The 15,116-nt window shown below is 39.4% G+C and overlaps 3 protein-coding genes across 13 annotated transcripts in view; all 3 read right to left on the bottom strand.

Annotated features, from left to right (window-relative positions):
- Positions 1 to 3,085, bottom strand: part of ankhd1 (ankyrin repeat and KH domain containing 1) — a 29,896-nt gene extending 26,811 nt beyond the window's left edge. For 6 of the 11 annotated variants that reach the window (XM_079487122.1, XM_079487121.1, XM_079487130.1 and 3 more), the window contains exon 1: positions 2,617 to 3,012. In XM_079487122.1, coding sequence (XP_079343248.1) covers positions 2,617 to 2,886 — 270 coding nt within the window. In that variant the 5' untranslated portion in view covers positions 2,887 to 3,012. Of the gene's footprint in view, positions 1 to 2,616 lie in introns of all 11 variants that reach the window. The other 5 variants (XM_079487129.1, XM_079487126.1, XM_079487128.1 and 2 more) reach the window with 3 other exon arrangements.
- Positions 3,086 to 4,227: 1,142 nt separating this feature from the next.
- Positions 4,228 to 7,517, bottom strand: LOC306911032 (deoxycytidine kinase 2). Its single transcript, XM_079486052.1, has 7 exons — positions 7,144 to 7,517; positions 6,476 to 6,591; positions 6,196 to 6,389; positions 5,685 to 5,832; positions 5,487 to 5,602; positions 5,303 to 5,402; positions 4,228 to 5,160 (listed from the first exon to the last, which is right to left on the bottom strand). The coding sequence occupies exons 1-7, from the start codon at positions 7,244 to 7,246 to the stop codon at positions 5,134 to 5,136; spliced, it is 804 nt and encodes a 267-aa protein (XP_079342178.1). The 5' UTR covers positions 7,247 to 7,517; the 3' UTR covers positions 4,228 to 5,133.
- Positions 7,518 to 9,365: 1,848 nt separating this feature from the next.
- On the bottom strand, positions 9,366 to 12,376 carry cd248b (CD248 molecule, endosialin b). Its single transcript, XM_079487512.1, has one exon. It carries the CDS (start codon positions 12,257 to 12,259, stop codon positions 10,214 to 10,216), a length of 2,046 nt encoding a protein of 681 aa, XP_079343638.1. The 5' UTR covers positions 12,260 to 12,376; the 3' UTR covers positions 9,366 to 10,213.
- Between the last annotated feature and the right edge of the window lie 2,740 nt (positions 12,377 to 15,116).

Raw genomic sequence — 15,116 nt, forward strand, 5'->3', positions numbered from 1 at the left:
ACATGAGAAAAAGTACACCGAGAGCACTGACTGAATCCAGACCTAAAGACCTAAAAACTTGCAATAGTTAGAAGACAACCCTTTCAATATCACTTGTCGATATGCAGGGGCTAAAAAAACGTTACAACCTGGAAAAGCATCTCAAGCAGACAATCAGTGACAATTTGTGACAATCAGATGTTAACAGGCACCAGTGTTTGACTAGATAAGAGCTCAACTAGAATCACCACTCTATCCTGTACCTATCACACTGAAGACCAGCAACGGAACTGCCAAGTTTGATCATATAATATCAACAGTTTCCCCCAGAGACAGGGAGTTCACATACAGTGACTGTGTTGTTGCCTCCCTCTTCAGACGGCAATATGCAACTAATTAGGAAACACAAGCTGTGCCATACGCCATAGTGTCTGTTATTTAACACATGTAACCATGTGACAGCAAATGTAAAAATTAAACAAAACAAATGCCTTTGGGAAATTATTTTATGTTAAGTGTAAGACAACACTGTGGTATAAAGATCTCGAAAAGATGTCAAGTTGAGTGATGCTCATGTTTGCAAACAGTGACTTAAACTCACAAATTAAATGCATTTTTTTGGGAGTCCAAAAACACTATGAAATTAGGGCAGAAAGGGCCTTGTACACCACAAGTACGCTGCACTTTTCCTTTGACATTTGACTGACTCGGTTATTGATTAAATGGTGAATACCAGGACATACAGTTTACAGTCTAATATTCATAGAACCAATTCCAATCGTCACAATGTAAAAGCGGTACGTGACTCGCTATTTGTTCCCAGCTATGCAAATTTTTCTTTACCAAAAAGCCAATGCAGGATTCCAGGTACTAAGACTAATAAAAAAAGCAAAGAGAATGTCAAGTATTTACATGCAACTTGTGCATTCTATTGAGCTGTAATCTCCTGACCATAACAAATCCCTCTGTGATGCTTCTTTGAGGTAAGTTTTGGTTTCACAATTCAGCTGTACTTTATTAAACACTTTCTCAATTGTTAGTTTATAATGTGCTGATGGAGTACATGTAAAGATGCAGGGCCGCCTAGAAGTAAGGGGATGCAAGAGGCAGAATTCTGAATTGGAATGTGGGTCCTACCTGAGCTGGATCTCAACATACCGCCGCCAATTTTAATTTCCCCTCCCCCTAAATTCTTAACAAATAACAACAACACAACAAGGGGGACAGTGGCACCCATTACAAGTTAAAAAAGGCAACAGACACACCCCTGTACTTCATACAGTTGGGGGAGGATTCACGCACTGTTCTGTAGTACAACTGTTAATGTATAGCCAGTGTGAGCTGATGTCATATATTCACCATGTACTAAATTTGATGCAGTAATCTACTCTAAAGGAGAACTATGTTTATTCAGCAAAAAAACAGCACATTCATTTTAGCATGGTGTACTGGAGTAAGTATACATTAATTATTAATCATGCAATGCTTCAATGCCAAATGCTTGTCATTTGTCATCGCAGGTGTTTGTATGAATGCTTGAAATCTTGTGTTTAAATAAATGCATTGCAATGTTACAGGATGCTTTGGATTACAGCTCTGACAGATCAGTTGGAAGTTTACACCTGACGTCATTCGAAATTAATGTAAATAAAGAAAATCGCAGGTTTTGGATTGAGAAACAAGCATCTACAGGACCTTACAGGTGCATCTTTAACAGGTATTGATGTACGACAACAAACCCGCATGACAAGTCGTTCTGAAACTCATCGCCATATTTATCATCACACAGTTGCAAATGTACACTAAAACTGGAAAAAAAATACATTTTAAGTTACTATATTCTTTAAGTGTAACGGACGTAGAAAACATGCTGGAGGAATATTTACTCAAGTGTTATTACTGCCACTCAGGTTTAAGATAAACATTTCACGAATATGTCGCATTTACAAACACAGATGACACGTACATACAGTACATATGTCAGATCGAAGTCAAAACCCTAGTTTAACGTTACCAATAGTGCAAATGCCAGAAACAGTCAGAATAAATAAGATCAGATTCGCCTCTTCAGCTAATATTTAGTTACGTATCAAGATCCATTTAGCTTACAAGCTAGCGATGTTTCTTCCACTAGATCCTTCAAAATAAGTCCAGACTGTCACTTAGACAGACTAGGAACATGAAGTAAAGCATGTTGCACTTTAAAGGGCATAAACTAAAGTGGCAGATAGTTGACAAACAAGTGGATTGCCGAAATGTAACGATTTTGGGATGGCTAACTAGTTGACGATGGCGTTGCCCGCTGATGTTCCCTTTAGGCCCAAATCGCAGCCTTCTTCTCAGAGCCCGTGCTAAGCTAAGCTAACTCGCCTCAATTTGAGCTATTTAGAAGCGCAACTGGCAACGTGGGTCGATAGAAACGCAGCATAAATGGCTGTAAAAGCGGCTTAGTGCGAGGGTGTATTTACGTTAATGTTGCCAACAATGGGACTTGATCCTTTAGTATCTTGAAATGAGTGATTAATTCGTATGGTTTTGGTGGGTTGGGAATGAAGCCTCTTAACGCTGGCTGGAGTTAGCTAGCGCGTGATAGCATGTAAGCTAGCCACACTTTCCTGCTGGCTGACTCGCTCTCACCTCAGACACCTCATCCTCGTCGCTGCCGGATCCGGGGCCCGACGATAGCACAGCAGCGGCTGTGAGTTTGAAATCAAGTCTGTCTGTCGTGGGCCCGCCAGCCTCGCCGAACAAGCGTACTTTATTGCCGCCGATCCCGAGGCCCCCGAGTCCGGCTCCTGGTGTAGCTCCAACCCCCATCCCTAACGCAGGGGAACGCGGAGTCACCGAGTCAATCTCGTCCTCGAAGCCGTCCGTCAGCATTGCCGTCCCGGCTACTGCATCCTGCATACTTTCCTAAATAATACGTATATTTGTGAAGGTAATGTTGTCTTATTACTTTCTTTGGGGTTATAATGTTATAAAATAATTACGTTTTACTTCAGAAAAATCCTCAAACTCTCCTGAAGCGAGAAGAGATTCTCTTTCCCCCAAGCCATTAACTTTCTAACAACCTACCCTACTTCGTTCCATTTGTGTATTGACCCGCCTCTGTTCAAATATGCGGAGGCTATTGGGCGAGAGCGCTAAATGTTGACATCTGATTGGCTGCGTTACATGCTACTCGAGCTAAAGCACGCGACGTCAAGGTTGGTTTACAGGAAGGCTTTAAGATTTAACGCCAGGAAACATCATTTAGTGAAGACGATTGGACGCGGCCACGCTTGTCACAAATTCCCGCCCTCTCTGTACGCCTATTTTCGTTTTTTTTTCTACAGAAAGTAGAGGTTATTTTGTTATCAGAAGGGTATACAAAGTTTTATGGATTTTTTAAATGTCATGCTGTAAGAAATGTACTGTACGCTACGCCACAGAATGTCAGTTTATTTGGTCACTAAATGTCAATAAGTGTTTTTTACTGAATATGATTTGCAATATATTAGTAATTATTATACGTTTTATAGTTTGCGTATGATAATAACCAAAGATGATATTACATGACATGTCAGAACAACTGTGTCAATAACAGACTGTAGAAGAGGGCGCGACCGAACTGTGTGAAGCAATACCCGGATTTCTGTGGACTCTGTTATGGGACTTGTAGTCTTATTTTTAATACGTATATAAGTGTAGCGCTTGGATTTAAAATCATGAAACTGTTTAAAGAATATATCAAACATTTCGTGCTATTCCACAAAACCTTTCAAATTGACTTCCCTCTACAATTTTAAAGATTAAATTTCATTCCTATTTAACATTGTAGCGATAACTATATTTTCCAGGGATCATTCATGGGACAGATGTGTGTACATTGAACTTGTTGCAATTTCAAATTTTGTTTGTTTTTCGGAATAAATGTTCATTACTCTAAGGTTTGACTTTACTTGCTCTTTCGGATTGTATTTGTATACAGGTTTTGTTACATCATTCCATGGCTGTGACAGTTTTTTTGCAGTATGTCGGTAACCAAACAACATTGTCTCCCTTAAGTATGGACATAAACAGAGACATTTCTCAAAATATCTTTTGCATTTCACAAAATAATCATACACAGGTTTTCAATGACTTGAGCGTAGAGCACTACTTTTTATTTGGGATTTACTATGCCTTTAAGGAACTAAAAGCAGCCATAACCGATTTTATCAAATTTTACAAACATGATGGAAAATAGGAACACACTTTCCTGGAGATGCTCTGAAGATAAAAGTTTATTACAGACACAATTTGTATTACAACATCAACACTGACCAAATGACCTGAAGATGACTGCATCCAAAACTGCAGAAGTGTATTATTTATCAATATGTATTGAAGCTATATATCTATACTGTACATTTAAGCCAACATGGATGTCAAATGTTTCCAAACCTTTTAACCAAAGAATTTACAATTATAATATAATGGTAGAATTTACATTTTATACTTGGACGATAAGCAGGGAATCATGCTAATAAAATATGTTGATATATAGACATGTTCTGACAAACAATTCAAATATGTTTCCAAAGACAAATGAAAAGAAAAAAAACATACACTAACCCTCTTCGCTGAACATGTAGTAGTCTAGGTTTTGTTGGTATTAGCACCTATTTTACTATTGCTCTTTGTATGACATATCGCTTATTGCTCCCCGAACTCTTTGTAAGTCGCTTTGGATAAAAGCGTCTGCTAAATGTAAATGTAAGACTGCCTGCTTCCACATCTTTAATTAACACAAAAGTCAATGAAGCCATAGTGTTTAATATCAATATACACAAGTTTTATTATGTATAATGCATACTATATGTACTGTATATGCCACAGGTACCCCTTGTCGAACATACACAAAATTTCACGATTAGTCTGTATTCCAGTGCTGAGAAAATTGTCTTTCTTCTTGTGTGGCTTTTTTTGTAAATTGTTTTGTTATCAACCTGCCTCTGTTCTTCTTACGTGAAACAAAAAAGGCTGATAAAATTTTAAAAATCATGTTTTAATAAAAACAAATTAATATGTACAACACTCTAAATACAAAAGCTTAAAAATAATTCATTTCAGTGGCAACAGGCACTGATCCAGAAACTAGTGATAAATCACCAGTCTACATGCAAGCAGGTGCTACAATGTGCTCAGGAATTCCCTCACCTGAGGAAAAAACAAACAGAGAACCGTGTTAAATTCTGTCCAAACATGATGATGATTCCTAAACATTTTACTGTAAGTTAAAGTTACTATTTATATCTTTGAAGAAATTATTCCATTTGTCCACAGACCAATATACACTCACCTTTTCAACAACCCCTTCTTGTTTAATTCTGTCATTTTTAAAGTCCTCATTAACATCCAGGACCAATACAGGAAGGTCTTTTAGAGATTCAAAATCTACTCTGTAAACAAAATATCTATTTAGTGTCCTGACACAAGTTAAAACTGAAAAAAGCTCACACAAAAAAAATATTAACATAACTAACTTTGTAGTTCGGTTGTACAGCCAACACTCGTGCTTATAATGTAACTTCTCCAGATATTCTAGTGGAATTCCCTGTTCCTCCTCTCGCCCTCTAAACTGAAGACGCTGCATACATCTCTGCAAAATATGCATTTAATTAGTAATTGACTATTTTCATAAATCTTAAATTTTTTATTAATGTATAGCAGTAGGTGGCAACCTCTGGATCTGCACGAAGGTAGATCATGGCGTCTAGCTCAATCTGAGACTCAAACTGAGTTAGGAGCCATGAATGCCAGTCTTGGTAGATGGCATATTCAGTCTCATTCAAATCTCCAGACTCAAAGAGGTTGGAGGCAAACACATACCTGCAAATGTATAAAAACAAAGCTTTAATATTTATGGTTAGTACAAATTCTTTAAAGGGCTAGTTCACCCAAAAGGGCTAGTTCTGTCATCATTTACTCACCCTCTTGTCATTTCAGACCTGTATGGCTTTCTTCCTTCAGCAGAACACAGAAGAAGATAATTGAGGAATGTTGATAACCGAACAGCGATGGCAGCCATTGACTTCTATTGTATGGACACAAAACCAATGCAAGTGAATGGCTGCCATCGCCGTTCGGTCAACAACATTTTTCAAAATATCATCTTTGGTGTTTTGCAGAAGAACTCATAAAGGTTTGACATGACAAGAGGGTGAGTAAATGATGACAGAATCTGGTATGTACCGGTCACTGTAGACAGAACGCTCAAAGAACTGGACAGGTTTCTCAGCCTGCTGAAGCTTGGCAGAAGGAGGCTGAAGCTGTGAACGGACACGACTCAAGCAGGCGTAGGTCTGGAACGTGTAGGACCAGCGGCTGGGCTTGTCATATAACATCTGCAGCAGGTTCCCTCCACTCTTCTGTGACGTGCTAAGCTCCTACATGGATGTATACAGTGTATCAAGGCATTTAGAGAACGAAGTTTAGAGAAGACTTTAAGAAAAATATATTTTTACAGTCATACCTGATACTCGTTCTCTGTGGTTTGCACATTGCACCACTTCCCGATGGGCTCCGGTATGACCTCCCATTCCTCTGAGGTACGCTCCAACATGCGCACAAAAGTTGACTTCCCTGCCGCTGAAACAAACAGAAGTCTTTTAAAATGACATCAAATAAAGCTGAATACAATGTTTTCTTTGAGTAATGTCAAAAGCTTGCTTTCAGAAAACCAAATATTAGTTAGTTGGCAGTTAGTTAGTTTGAGCTATTTTAACTTAAAGGTGTTTGGCTACAAAACAAAACTGTTCTAACGTTATACTATTATCGTAACAACGTTCTGTCAATAGCCACATTTTGTAAAATATATTATAAAATATATGTAAAATGTTTGCATTTTAACTTGTTTCGTTAACATTAACATAAGTTGAAATTGACATGACATTTCTCACACACTTAATGCATTACATTATCCATTAGTTTATATCTAATATCTGAAAACGGCTCTAAAGTCAACCATACAAATAATCATTCAGCGCTTGGCGCCAACAGCACTGTACAAACACGACACATCTTTTAACCTAAACAACAAGAAATCCCCCCTGTTGCCACCTTCTCTCATAATGCGCCAGTTTTAAGTATTATCTGTTTGTGACTTAAGTTAATTATACAAATATACTTATTTGAACTCACCTATGTTTCCCTCTATAGAGACTTTCAAAGCCCTTTTTTCGAAGCTAAGATCAGCTTCTAGGCTCGAACTGTTCGAACAAAATCTCTTCGGAGGAGTAGCCATATTATTGATTGTATTAAAGACCTGTGTTCACCGAGCAGCGCTTGTTTTATGAATAAAAAACCGCAAAACGTCTTTAAACTAGCTCAAATATTTCCGCGCGCGCCTAAACAGTGGAATCTAACATTAGTTGAAATTCGCGGCAACTCTTCACATGGTCAGAGAGGCGGTGCTATGAGGCGGCGGGACGTTTGTTGATTGGTCACTTCCACAAAAGACTGTTGCGTAAGTGTTGCGTTTTTACACATCACGCGCTGGAATATTTCTGCTGTGTATACGAGGGGGTTAGTGGCTCCTTTAGAAGTGCACTTTGTAAAAAGCACCGTAACGGGGATAGATGTTAAACGTCCCACGACTTATCCGATCTGAATGCACTGTAGACGATTAATTCCACAAAGGTAATATAGGCCAGGGACGATCACAGCTATACACTCTTTGTGTGTTTGTATTTTTTAAATACCACAAAACTCCAAACTTCTCTATGTAGTTGTAACAGTTTAAAAATAAAATGCTTTAGGCACTGTGTTTATAGTCTGACCAGCAGAGGGCAACATGGGGCTAGACAACACGTGTGGTAAATTAAAGTGTTTATTCTCACATATTTTTAAACACGTTATAAAGTGTTTGTAAATTTAGTCCAGGACGTTTTATCTTCCAAAGTTATCTAACGTTACCTTGCAGTCGTTTTAATCATTTGAAAGACTTTAACTCTGACAAATGCTATGTAAAGTAAAAGTATAGCCATTGTTCACGCTGCAATGGCGATTAAACTTCATGACATTAGTCATTTGGTAAGGGAGTAACGTTAATTATACGGGTAGATCAAATTTCATATAAAGTGTATTTTTGTACAGTGTGTACATGTTTTTAAAGATAACATCATGTGAGTTTTATTTATATGACGAGGTGGCCGAGTGGTTAAGGCGATGGACTGCTAATCCATTGTGCTCTGCACGCGTGGGTTCGAATCCCATCCTCGTCGTCACGTTTTACCTTTGGAAATATTTAGAGAGGTACATTTGAATGATATTGGGTCTCATTCATAAAATACGTACAAAGCAAATCGTTCGTGAAGTCATTCTAACATACATTTTTGATTTATGAAAATGTTCGTATTTTCAAAATGTTAGTTGGTACGAAAGAAATGTACACCTGCTCCATACACGTGTAAATTTAGCAGACGCTTTTATCCAATAAAAGAGCAATGGTACTATAGGTGCCAATACAAAGTTACTAGTTTCAACAAAAGCTAGACCACTACCTGATGAGTGAAGAGAGAGGCTTAGTCTCTATTTTTTTATTTGTCTTTTAAGTATTCACAGAAGAGATGGGTTTCAAGTAGTTTTTGAAGGTTTTTTTTCACGAGTTCTTTAGCCCTGTCTTTTATCATTTTATTTTTTTTACTTTGGATAAAACGCAAAGCTCGCCACTGTCCGACAGCCGTCCAATCACAGTGGAGAAGAGGCGGGACAAACACTACATTGACCAACCATAAACAACAATGGAGAAGTTAATATTATTACTGCATTTTCATATTCAGTCATATTCTTCAAAATAAGATACTAGTAACAAGTAGGATAACTGTTGCTAATATTTCAACCAATGCATCTCCGGAACCTAGAGTCCTAGACTAACCATGTTCGGTACACTTTTCGCCTTTCACCGCACGCCAGCGACCCCTACTGAGTGGTTGAGAGCCAGAAGAGCAGTATGTGTGATCGTTCTCTGGGGGAATGCCCATTGTACACTTCACACTTTGATGGATGTCTTTTGGACCAATAGTTTTTAAGAAATGTGGGGAAAAGTACATCCTCCTCACGTGTACGGAAGATAAGGTTTAACAGTGTTCCGTACAGGCTTGCAGGTTACAACAGCGAAAATGTACATTTAACTGATATTTAGTTGTTAACTTCTAATGGTTGTTTTTTTAAGTTTGCCCATATCCACACTTTTAACACATTTCTTTAATGACTACAATTTATGTGTCCTCTTACTATTGTATATTTTATATAACCCAAGTTATTTGTCTTTTTATCTCTTTCTCCTATGAGAACTCCTGAAAGACCAAAGAGCCTACAGAGAAATGACAAATCTTTAGGAGAGAAAATTACACGATAAGGATGTGAAAGTCAGCCTTTATTAAAACCTTTTGTTAAATATAAAAAATACGATCGTTAAATACAATAACTCAAATGTCAGACAGCGACCACTACTGGTGTAACTGTGATTGTACAACACAAAAAGGCTCCACTGCAATCGTGAGTTAGAAATGGGATGCTGAACATTAAATCAATGAGACGGAGACAGCGAGCAACAATTGCTTGCAATTACTTTTTATGATCAGGCCCAGACTATCTGCTCTTGGTTTGTTAGATTTGTTTAGCCTCACTGTTTTCCTGTTGTCATTTGATACTTTTTGCTATCTCTATTACAATGTTCAATGGTCTTTATATATTTTCATATTTATATTATATTTTTTTGTCAAAATCTCAAAGGTAGCCATTGCTGTATGCTTTGATCCAAAAGTATGACACAAAACAATTTTGGTTTGGTATTATAAAGTGATAAGTAAAAGATGCATTTAATTCAGAAAAAAACATATTTCTTAGTCTTCATAAACAGACTTAGTTACATGCCTTACTGTTGGGGGTGCTGTTACATAACATGTGTGATTGTGATTTTAAATGTTGTTTTTCCGGTTGAAGGCTTCATTCAAATTGTTCATTGTACATGAAAAGGAGCTGCATGCTAAATGTTGTCTAGACAAAGTTGCTATGTCTCACTTTTCACAAAATCTGTTGCACATTTCTATTTACACTAATATTTTGCTATTTACGGTTACTGCTCCACTTACGTTAGGAAATAAAATAATTCCTTATGTTCCACAGGATCCTACAGAATGCCGAAGTGAATACAGCTTGACAAAGTCCAGAGTCAATTCTCATTTTAAAAGTCATGATAACTCATCACTCAAGCTCGAGATTTCGCAGTGTTTGGCTTTTCAGGTTTGGAGGTGGTGGTCCAGCGGTAACAGTCCGTCACGCTTTTGTTCCTTGGCTCTACAGCACAGCTGGTGCAATAAACAATGCCTAGCGCCAACATGACCACAATAAAGACGCAGAGCGGCACTAGCAGTGCCACAAGCAGCCAGCTTTTATCATGCTTCTTCTGCTGTTCCGTCTCTGATGCTGATGCTAGTGTACCTTCAGGTGTTTGTGAAGCTGCTGGGGTGAGCGCAACAAAATCTCTATTCTTTGGTACTGGGGTTGAAGCAATGAGTCTGTTGTCCTCAAAGGTCCTTTCATATGCTGTATCACCATTGGGATTTTTTTCCTTCTCATTCAACCACAGTTTAGCATCCTCGTCATTTGAATCAGCATGCGCAGAAGTTGTCGTGTCCATCCAAATATGAGATGAATGTGATTTGGAAGATACGTGTTCAGATAAATCAGCTTCCTGTGTGGTCACATCTCCTTCCTGTTCTGTCTCTGCAAACCAGTTTAAATAAGTTGGAACCCAATCTATGCTTGGCGAATCTGTGAACCACTCCGGAGGACTGGCATCTGTTACTAGTTCAGAGGGTTCGTTTAATGTCGCATCGGCCGATACAGTGGTCAGGAGTTCGACATCATCTTCAATTGGCCGACAGTAGTAACGGTCCTCCTGCAACAGATAGCCGTCCTCACAAAGGCACTCAAATCCACCTTCATAATTTCTGCAAATCTGATCACAATTGTTTGGAATTTCACACTCGTCAACATCTTCACACTGATCTGGATCTTCGGCGTTCGAAGAGAATCCCTCATGACAGAGGCACACGTAGGAACCAGGTAGGTTCTCGCACAAATGATCACACTTTCCCTCCATGCATTCATCCACATCCAGACATTCTCCAAACTCAGTGGGCAGATAGCCCTCCTTGCACAAACACTCGAACGTACCGGGGGCGTTGAAGCATACCTGCGGGCATGGTTGCTGCAAGCACTCGTCTATATCAAGACAGTTCTGAGCATCATCTGACAGGAGGTAACCCTCAGGACACTTGCACCGGTGACCCTGAGGAGTGCCCTCGCACTCAAATTCACAGTTGGCAGTTTGGCACGGGTCAGAAAGCTGGCAGGACTTACCATCCTCTCCCAGCTCATAATTATCAGAGCACTCACAGAAGTAATTTTTACCCGTGTAGAGACAGAAATGCTCGCAGCCACCGTTTTCATGTTCACACCAATCTTTTGTCACAGTGTCGGTGCAGAGAGGGGCATCCTTAGACCACCCAACACTGCCATCTACCCTCAGCATGCAAAGCACCGACTGGTCTTCCTTCTCACCATCCGGACACGGGATGGTGGCCACAGTTCCGAAAGGGATGTGAGTAAGAACAGTGCTGACCAGGTGAAACGGAGTGGTGTACAGTGCAGGTCCCCCTTCCTCTGTCTGAAGAGCCGGGCACATGCCTTGGTAAGAATAACGGCAGAGGAAACCATCCACAGCAACTGTGCAAGAGCCGTCCAGCCATTTAAAGTTGTTCTGGTCACTGCCACTTCTGTCAGCGGTGTTGAAAGTAATGACCACACAGCGGTGGGCAGCACACGCATTGGATACGTCTTCACGTTGCCAGTTTGTGTACTGCGTTTCTTGGTCTCCGGTGATCCAGGTGAAGCCCCTCAAAGGACGTGTGGCCGAGCACTGCCGAGGCTGGCGCTGGAGACCGATCCACAGCCTGATTCTGGGTCGAGGGACACGTCTTACCCCTGTTGATAGCAGCTCGTGGATCAAGGATGCCTCCTCTGGTCGTTTAACCGTTGCCAGGTTCCCCCCATTATCCTTGCAGACCCTCCAGGACTCACGGAAAGTCTTGCGCTGTAGGTGAAGCGAGTAGCATCCCTCTGCGTTGCACACACCTTCCTGCTCTTGCAAATTCTGACCTGTAGCTCCATTAGACCAATACAAATATAGCAGACCGAAGAGAATGCAACGATATGCAGGAATTAATTTAGTAAAGGTCCAGGTTTCCATTCTTGTTTTCTATGGTTTTCTATGGTTGTCCTACTTCGCCTGCAGTTTTTGTAAAATTTTTTTACCTATAAGCTCTTCGAAACATCTGGTCTCTCTGCATATGAGATGACTTCTGTCTGCAGCAGGGAAACAGAGAAGGAGGGTACAGACATTTGTTTTTGGAAGAGGGGGCGGGTAATGAGTGTGCCGACTGGAGGGGGGAGATTCAGCCTGTGGTTTTCTCTTTGTGCCGTATGGTTTTCATAAGTCTTTTTAAGGAAATAGTTTGTGACCCTGCCAACAGGTCCTCCCCCAAGCTCAAATCTCCCCCCACTCATCCATCCAATCACTCTAACAATCACCTAAACGTTTTATCCTGCTCATCCGGATCATATTTCTAAGTTTTCCATTCTTTTCTATCATATTCTTGCTTCTCGGTTTTCCTTCAATTTAAAATTGAGATGATGCTTCTGAAGTGATTGGAGATTTAATTATTTGACTCAATGTGATGTCAATGTAAGCATGTTTGATTCGGGATGAACTGGTTAGTGTACAAAACATGTAATAATGATGCATTGCAAGTTAGAAAGAGCGTAAAAAATGCATGAGATTATCTTAAATTGATTGATGAACTATTGAAAAAAGATGCAGTTTAAATACGTGTAATATAAAGAATTTTCCATATAATGGTGAAAGCTTTCTTCTCAATTACATGGGGTCAATAAACCATCACAAGGGGTCAAGGTTTCCCCTTCAAGACACAAAAGTGTTTGTCGAAGTCCACACCTTTAAATGTTCTCACACAAACATTCTCATACGATTTAGACATATCTGGTTGTCAGTATTGAGTCAAAGACAGTTGACAGTTAAAGAATGTAATTTTTTTTTAGCATTTTAACATTAACAAAGTTGAATATATATGCAGAAAAAATATATTTTTCATTGGTAGTTCATGTTAGTTAATGCATTTACTAATGTTTACAAATACCAATTAATGTAAAGTGTTTGTGAAAATCACATTGAATTTTAAAGCACCCTGCAAGGAGCGACGAAAATATATGTTTTCTGTGTAGGTGGAGGGAAAAAAACTTGAGAAAACACATGGATATCAGATCGTGCTGCAGGGCCGCAGTCATCACAGAAGCTAACAATTCAACAGCACGACTGCTTTTATTTCTTCGTCTCTGACCTTCTTATATACAAATTTAATCTAAGTTTCAATTACTCCACTAGGTAGAATATCCCCAGCCCCCTCCCTTATTTCTTCCCAATCTCTTCATAATTTATTTCTCTTAACAAAAAGGCACCTTTCTGAAATCCATCCCAGAATTCTTATTGAGCTAATCCAATTCAAACAAGTCTGGCCTGGTTTAGACTTTCCTCTCAAACAAGGTCAAATTCAGAATTTATAGAAATTAAAGTAAGGACCGTGAAACAAATACATTTTGTAAAACCCTGACCTTCCTTTACAGAAATGATACATCTGAGGTACATTTTTTATAACATAACCATCCAAGGACACAAATCTTTTTTCCTTCTCAATTCTCCAGATGTTCTCACTGAAAACATCTGCCTGCGATTCCACTTTAAATGTTTAGATTTGCATCTCTCTCAGTTTGAGATAAGGCTTTGAGATCAGAAAGGCTGGAAGCTCAAACCATCTTGCTGCTCTTGTGTTTTATAGTTTGGAGCGGTCCCATCGTGTGCCGTCTGAGCAGCCTCTCGGTGTTTCAGCTGAACAATTTTTTCCACCACTGGCTCTCAGTTGAACAGATCAGATTGCCAAACTCACTTTATTTCATCAGTTAAATCTTCACAAGTTGAAAAGGTTCACTCAGTCAATCTCTACAACATAAAGAAGCTGTTTGTACTTTTATTTACAGCTCTCATTATACACTTGTTTATACTTTTAAAGTAACAACTACACTCTTTTTCATTTCAGTGCATACCAGGGCTGGACTGGGATAAAAAAAGGGCCCTGGCATTTTTGCTCAGACCGGCCCACCACAATCGGTCGGACACAACCAACCAGTACCCCATCCTTGCGGTCCCTGTAGATATGCATATCTACTTTTCCATTCGCCAAAACCCCTACAAAGCAGAGAACTAAGTGCCATGGACCAGTGTACTCACTCTCTCTTGACTGACTCCGTGGTGACCAAAGGTGGCAGTGGAGTAGGGCCTACACAAAGTGAGGGCAGAGAGAGAGCGAGAGCGAGAGAGCGAGAGAGCGAGAGAGCGAGAGAGCGAGAGAGAGAGAGAGAGAGAGAGAGAGAGAGAGAGAGAGAGAGACGAGAATGATAACTGAATGAGAAAAATGATCCCCATACAAGTATCTTTAATATATAACAATGTAGAGAGATGGTTGCACATATTTTATACTTACTTAGTGGAAATGGCTCCATGGTGCTCTGAACATCAAAGACAACGAACTACAAACGTAAGGGCATCCTGAGATAGAGAGAGAGAGAGAGAGAGAGAGAGAGAGAGAGAGAGAGAGAGAGAGAGAGAGAGAGAGAGAGGGGGAATAACGAGTCACATTTCAGTCTACAATATTATGAATATTTTTATAATAATAATAATCTCAACTCACCTTACAATAACAGCAGTTTCCTCAGTAGCTTGCTCTTCTCTGCAACTCTGTCAATTACAATGTGCTGTTATAAAAGCTAGTTAACATTAGAATAATCAGCCGAAGTTGCAATTGAATAAGTTAACTCTGCTAACCTAGCTACAAAAACAATGCAATATAGCTTATGATGTGTTATTTGACTTTAGCTGACTGAGTGGCTAGTGCAGTAGGTGACAATCTGACAGACATTATAATAGCGACAACGATTATGTTGTCTTACTATTATATTCATTAATTTAGGTAAAT

This window comes from Barbatula barbatula (assembly GCF_947034865.1).
Source record: "Barbatula barbatula genome assembly, chromosome: 22".
NCBI lineage: Eukaryota > Metazoa > Chordata > Actinopteri > Cypriniformes > Nemacheilidae > Barbatula > Barbatula barbatula.